General features: G+C 36.5%; 1 protein-coding gene across 3 annotated transcripts; it reads right to left on the reverse strand.

Moving 5' to 3' along the window:
* Window positions 1–2,415: 2,415 nt before the first annotated feature.
* LOC122015551 (protein FAR1-RELATED SEQUENCE 6-like) lies at window positions 2,416–6,457 on the reverse strand. Of its 3 annotated transcripts, XM_042572512.1 has the most exons (8): window positions 6,270–6,457; window positions 5,881–6,006; window positions 3,618–5,794; window positions 3,438–3,548; window positions 3,209–3,313; window positions 2,982–3,050; window positions 2,778–2,845; window positions 2,416–2,582 (listed from the first exon to the last, which is right to left on the reverse strand). In XM_042572512.1, exons 3-7 carry the CDS (start codon window positions 5,766–5,768, stop codon window positions 2,810–2,812), a joined length of 2,472 nt encoding a protein of 823 aa, XP_042428446.1. In that variant the 5' UTR covers window positions 5,769–5,794; window positions 5,881–6,006; window positions 6,270–6,457; the 3' UTR covers window positions 2,416–2,582; window positions 2,778–2,809. The 3 variants fall into 3 exon arrangements, with proteins under 3 accessions (XP_042428446.1, XP_042428447.1, XP_042428445.1); XM_042572513.1 differs by lacking the exon at window positions 5,881–6,006 and having other exon boundaries at window positions 3,618–5,844; XM_042572511.1 differs by having other exon boundaries at window positions 3,618–6,006.
* Window positions 6,458–6,669: the final 212 nt, after the last annotated feature.

The raw sequence follows: 6,669 nt of genomic DNA on the forward strand, positions 1-6,669 counted from the left end.
ACGACATTCCTAAAGACATTACTATATATATTCGCATCTTGGTAGCAAAATCAACGTTCCAAACTTTTTTGGACTTATGTGAGTTACTCAAAATCTTACATACAAGTCCACAAGAAGGTATGACCATAGTTTATGAAGCTGAGTGCAGTTATAAACTTAAGTGCCAAAAGCTCTCCAAAACATGTGACCATACCATGAATTATGGTTGTCCATGTCAATTACTTTACTTTTTCATAAGGACAAATATTCATTATGAAAAATACATTCTATAGAATTTTCAGGAAAAATTAATTATCCCTTTACTCAAATGGACTACGAACTTCTACATAAACTTTGGGTTTATGATTTAAACTCTGTAAAAGACTTTTCTAAGAAATTATGTGATATCTTGGCTCAGACTTTTGAAGAAGAAACTTTTCTCATGTGTACCTTTGACGGATCTCCTCCATAATGGATATATTTAAAAATTAAGCCAGCTAGACAAGAAATTAAAATAGATATTCATTAAATGAATAGACGCCAACTAGACATATCAGAATATCCTTCTGACCCAGATTTAGAATGGACAATACTCGTTGACACTGCGGATCAACTAAAGCACTGGTGAGCTTCCGTCCAGGGAAATAATTGGTTTTGGGATCAAGATCATAAACATATACAAAGAAAATCTATTGTCCTACTGACATAGGTGCACAATTCTTTTCTTTCAACTTTACTACTCAACACAAGACTCTGTGCCAACACTACAAAAAGAAAAATGCAAAATGGATAGACAAGAAAATAGCCAGCTTAGCCAGATTGGCTACAACATATTTAAATGCCCAAAACAGAGATGATACTCAGCCTCGACCACCAGCTCCAGAGCCTCGTCACTAGACTCCATTGGAGAACAAAACTTGGATAACATGCTGGAACCTGAAGAAGGCGTAAGCAATGACGTTGTGATACCAAAAACATAAGCCATGAGGACATGGAGTATTATTCTCCACTGACAACTTTATCCAGTAATAACCAACATTACTCATGGATAATAGCTTTATTCTCCATCATCTCACTTCATTCTTCAATTTCCTGCACCTCATCTCCACTAAATTTGTCACCCCTTCAACTCTTCCTAAAACAAACACCTCATCCTTTCTTTACCTCTCTCTCTCTCTCTCTCTCTCTCTCTCTCTCTCCCCTATAAATATCACTCTTCTCTAATGTTCGAGGCATCGAAAAAGCAAGTGTGCTAGTGATCCAAGTGTGTTCAAGCAATAAGTGCAAGAGTGCAAGTGTGTTTCTAATTGTATTTCCAGTTTTTCTATAAGTATCTCATATAATATCCTTATAATTTCCTTATATAAGTTTGTAACTAGTTTATAATTTTGTGATGTAAGTTTGTAACTAGCTAAGTTAACTTGTATGCTTTCAATTTTCTAATTTAATTTGTATGTTTTCCTATAAAATTTCTATAGCAACTTTAATATAAAGACTGTTTTTATCTCCTTGTCTTACATAGGAATTGTATTGTGGTTTAAGCTTGTAAAACTTATGCCGACTAAATTGGGTAGCAAGAGCTATTGAAAGTTTATTATAAGATATACAAAAGTCAAGGTAAAACTTGAACAATGAGATATAACTAATGAGAAGCAAAAATGAAGAAAATATTCTTCCAAAGAATCTAAATTCATCTTAAATTGAAAACACCAATCGCTATGCATCACTGTTTACAATTACTGTTTGAGAATACTATTCAAAATTATTGTTCACTATTAATATTCATACTTGTAGTTCATAATTATTGCTCACTTTTTAGTGTTCATAATTATTATTTTACTATTCATAATTATTATTCATAAATCCTAAAATTTTAGAAAAATATAACTTTGATCCAAAACAAGTAAAAATTCGATATACACACATGTTGGGCGCAGTGCATCTATGCGCCTCCAGTGTAACAAATATTTTTTTTTTTTTATTTTTATTTATTTTTTTGGCTTGCGAGTATAACATTTAAAATTTTACCTTTTGATTTAGGAATTGAATTATAGGATATACTTGGTACTCACAAAATGGGCACCATAAGTAAACATTATATATATATATAGGGTATCGATAGGAATCTACTAGACCCATCTCCATACCAAAATTCAAAAATCTTCAATTGGATCTAAAAAAAATCCCTTTGTACCCTCTTACATTCGGATCGGATATCAAATCTTACACTGGTTTCAGAGAAAATTATCATCTCTATTACAGTAAAAACAAAAGTGACATCGCTCGTCCCAAATGTCCTAGTATCAGCGACCCCACGATAAAATACAAGGTAAGAACATTTTGCCGAAACCCTTTGCAATGGCCCTTTGTCATCCCTAGCTAATGTGGTAAATTAATACTAAAAGGAAAATTAAAATTTGATGTCGATAATAGGCATGTTAAAAACGATCGAAGCAAAAGCTTTATACCGAATGCTTCCAATAGATTACACGTCCATATTTACATTAAAAAAACTTGATTAACCAAATGGCATCATGATCTTCATAGAGTACACAAATCCCTATGAACAGCCAGCATTCCTCGTCGAACAATCGCTCATGTCGCTGAAAAGGAAACCCGAATGTCATATGAGAAATATACTTCATGAGAACAAGACTAGTTACATTGCGCTTTGTAGTGTAGATTATCTGATTGAATCTAGTCGAGTGAATTATAGAGATGTCGCACACGAAGGAATAACAAATTGAACTACCCTTGAGAAAATATAAGAATCACCTATTTAAAACTTCAGTGCATACCTGAGGTTAATCCGAGAAAAATAATGGCTTCGCTACCCAGGCCTCCTACCGAACGGTGTCTGATTTTCCTGCAAATCATTTTTAAGGAAATATTTGATATATAACAACAACTAAGTCTTTATCCTACTAAGAAGATTTTTGATATAAATAATCAAATTGTACGAGAAAATAATACTAATAAAACATGTTCTCAATTTTTATAACCTGCAACATTTGTTGGATGTGCCAATGCATTCTTGATGGATCTCCAAGATTTTGCTGTCCAAAATGGCTCTGCATACATAAATCTTTTTCCTTAAAGGATGAATACCAAACTATTGATGAGCATACTACAGTAAACAGATATAACCATGCTCCTACCTAAGCAAATAATAAAAAAAATACAACAACCTTCGAAGAGAAGTATTAGTTCTAACATCTATGCTACGAACCTGCAATGTAGGGCCAGATTGCAGTTGATTGCTTAGAGGATGCTGGTGGTTTGTTTGCAGTCCATAATGAGCACCAAATCCCAAGTCATTTTGGTTGACTTCTTCCTGGGTAGACAAGATTACCATGAAGAGAAAGAAGAGATTGTGGATAATAAACATAAATAAAAAAGTAAACAAAATGATCAGGAAGCTAACGAATAAAGGATTGTTCGGTAAAAATAGTAGTCACCATTATATCGATCATTCCATGTGTTCTCTCATGAGTGCCAAATTGGGCAGCAGTTGATGAAGATTGAAACAAATTGCTCTGGTGCCCATCAGTTGATGTCCTCAAAGGATCCTAATCAAAGTAGAGAGCTTGGTTAATAAACATATATTAGGCACACAGAATACAACATTACCGAAGTACCTTTTTGCCATTTGAGTCATTAACTGGTTCTGCTTCACATTCTCTCCTTTTCTTGGGTGGGCGTCCTCTTCGCTTAGTTGAAACAGAATTAGAAGTTTTGTCACCATCAATGATACCAGCCTGTGATGCTCCATGATTTTCATCGCTTCCAGTCAACCTAGTAACAGAAGACATGAACCTATTGTGCAAATCCTGAAACGTGTTATCATCTAACAGAGATCTTTCCACTTCTCTAATTAACTTCAGAGCAAGCTGGTACTTCTCATCAGACACCATACCCACTTCAACAAGTTGAAGGCAACGCAACGAAAGAGAATCGTACTGCTCAACCTGCCGATTGCCATAAAAGTCTTTTGAGGAATGCTCCAAAGCATTCAAAAGCTTGAAATCCTTTCTCCAACGATTGAGGATGTACTGAGGTGGAACCTCATACACTTGCTGTAAACTTAGTACTGACAAAGCATGTCTGCATAAGATCCCTGTGAACTGAAAGAAGCCACATATACATTGCACCTGAAATTCATCAACCTGATACAGCACCTCATAATACTTGTCATTCTCTCTTTCAACACTTCCAGTGTAGGAACATACCCGTACCTCGAATGTAGATATAGAGCCGTCTACCTTTACTAGTGAAACCTGGCAATAAAGAGCTGCCTTTAACTCATTCTGGAAAATTTCAAACATGCTAAGTGTGTATATTTCAGAAAGTTGTTGCTCCATAGGAGAATCTGATACCGTAACCTGGCTCTTGTGGTATGAGTCAAAATCTGCTTTTGCTTCCAACTCATATTTGGTTTGCAAAACTAAATCATAATTTTCTAAAAATTGCTGTAAAGAAGTTTCAGGATAAACGAACCCCTCAAAAAAAGGGCTTGCATCCTTTTCGTCGAGTGTAGTGGACAACCCAGCCCAAAACATATCCTTCAGATAAACAGGTGCCCATAGTTTCCGATTTTCATATAAAGAGTTCAACCATTCATTAGCCTCAAGTTCATATGTTTTAGTCAGGTTCTGCCAGCCTTCTTCAAAGTCATCAATTTTTAAAGAATTGTGTATTAATTCAGTCATGGCCTTATGAATCGTCTTACATTCTGTATGTTCCCTTAACTTCTCAGGAATACTTCTACTTATATCAAACAAACAAATTCGATGGCGGACTTCTGGTAATATTTTGGCAACCACACTTTGAATAGTCTTAGATTGATCAGTGATGATAGCATTTGGATAGTGCTCCGACATACATGTCAGCCAGGCCTTAAATAACCACAAGTAGTTTCCAGGGGTTTCATCAGCAAGTAAACCACAGCTTAACAACACCTGTTGACCATGATTGTTTGACCCAACGAATAGAACAAGAGGAATCTTGTATTCATTTTTCAGATAGGTTGAATCAAAGTAAACAACATCACCATAACAATGATATGCTGATCTTGACCTAGGATCAGCCCAAAACACATTCCTTAAATGACCTTCCATGTCTAGATCCAGCATGTAAAAAAAATTTGGATATTTGGTCTGCATCCGTGCAAAAAACTGGGAAATGGCATCCTTGTCACCTTCCGCCAGCTTCATTTGCCCATCATCAATAGAGTTTAAGAATTCCAAACCAACATATGGTAAGTGCTCCCGTCCTGCAGCTCGCACAGCAAGATCTTTAGTTGCTCCACTAGACATATTTTTATAGCATCTAAAGAGGTGAGCCTCTGATGGATTAAGTTCATGGTTGTGTTCAAGTTTAGCTTCAACTACATGCAACAAACCATCACCCCATAGCTTGGCTATAAATGCAGCTTCACAATTTGTCTTTGTTGATGGCCTAGATTGGTGGTAGCATGCTTTTGTTTGTGCTTTCCCCTCTTTACTGCACACAAGTACAAGTCGTCGGCAAAGTCCATAAGTTGTAAAAGATGACTTTTTTATAGTAACACCAAACCCTGTGCGCATCGCATATCGTTTATAGAAAGTGACAGCTTCCCCATAGGAGCTGAACACCATCCCCAAATGAGGTACACCATCATCACCTCCTGTCACTACCCGTAATTGACCATCAAGTTCAGCCTTATCAATTTTCCCCTCAATAATATCATCCTCAATAACTAATTCTTTGGCCTGAATGATTTCTCCTTCAATGATTGTATCAGTTTCCATACTCTGGAAACAACTACAAGTTTAACCTGGCAAAATAAGGACAAAGGATGCTGGCAGCATGGACTTGCTGAGTAACCTGCAGCAAGAAATAGAAATTCTATTTACAATGTACCAGTTGTGAGATGCAATGTATCTAGCCAATATGCTTCATTCCTCCCATGCTAATGCTGGCAGCTCTCTCCTCATCATACCAAAGATCTAAAGAAGTATCACTATCCTTCACAATCATTTCTCCTCCCTATGACCCAATTCAATGATACAACGAACAATCAGAACAATAGACATTCCTCGAATTTGCAAAACAAAAGGCAATAAGGAAAAAATATTTTTTGAAAAAAAATCAAAAGATTTCCGTCTAAAATCAAGTACGCGTGAATGTACGGAACCCTAGGACATCTACGCAAGCAGACAATGATGCGTAAAATTAATTTTCATCTTGAAACTCAAGGATAGCATGATCGAATAGCAACAGCAGATCAGGCAAAAGAAGAGGAAAAGAACCTGGATGAGATCAAGGAGCGTGAAGAGACAAACACTTAGATTCGATCGACTCAAAGCAGCCCGTTTCTTGTTCAATCAGGGAAGATAAGAGAATTTAGGGTTCATCCCGGTAAGAGCGAGGGCAACGGCGAAAACGAAGAAGAGGGCTACGATTATTATTGGCACCTGACCTGAACTACCCGGACTTCTCACCCAGTCGGGTCGCTTTGGGTGTCCAAGTTTCGGGTGCGACTACTGTTTGCGGATTTTGTGTGGGATGTGAAACCCGCATCCGAGCGGGGAAATTCGAAATAATACGTGTTTATAACACTTACTGTCTGTTTACTTTGACGGGAAATAGGATGGAAATAAAACGAAAGATTTTATGTGGTGGAGAAATCTTCACATAAAAAATTACACA

The sequence above is a fragment of the Zingiber officinale genome, chromosome 8B, assembly GCF_018446385.1.
Source record: "Zingiber officinale cultivar Zhangliang chromosome 8B, Zo_v1.1, whole genome shotgun sequence".
NCBI classification, from domain to species: domain Eukaryota; kingdom Viridiplantae; phylum Streptophyta; class Magnoliopsida; order Zingiberales; family Zingiberaceae; genus Zingiber; species Zingiber officinale.

What these genes read in the sequence shown, in the direction of transcription:
- LOC122015551 (XM_042572513.1), bottom strand. Translation starts at nt 5,768, where the DNA reads ATGGAAACTGATACAATCATTGAAGGAGAAATCATTCAGGCCAAAGAA. An exon ending in ATGACTCAAATGGCAAAAAG is followed by an intron (nt 3,549 to 3,617) that starts GTACTTCGGTAA and finishes TACTTTGATTAG; the next exon opens with GATCCTTTGAGGACATCAAC. An exon ending in AATCTGGCCCTACATTGCAG is followed by an intron (nt 3,051 to 3,208) that starts GTTCGTAGCATA and finishes TTATGTATGCAG; the next exon opens with AGCCATTTTGGACAGCAAAA.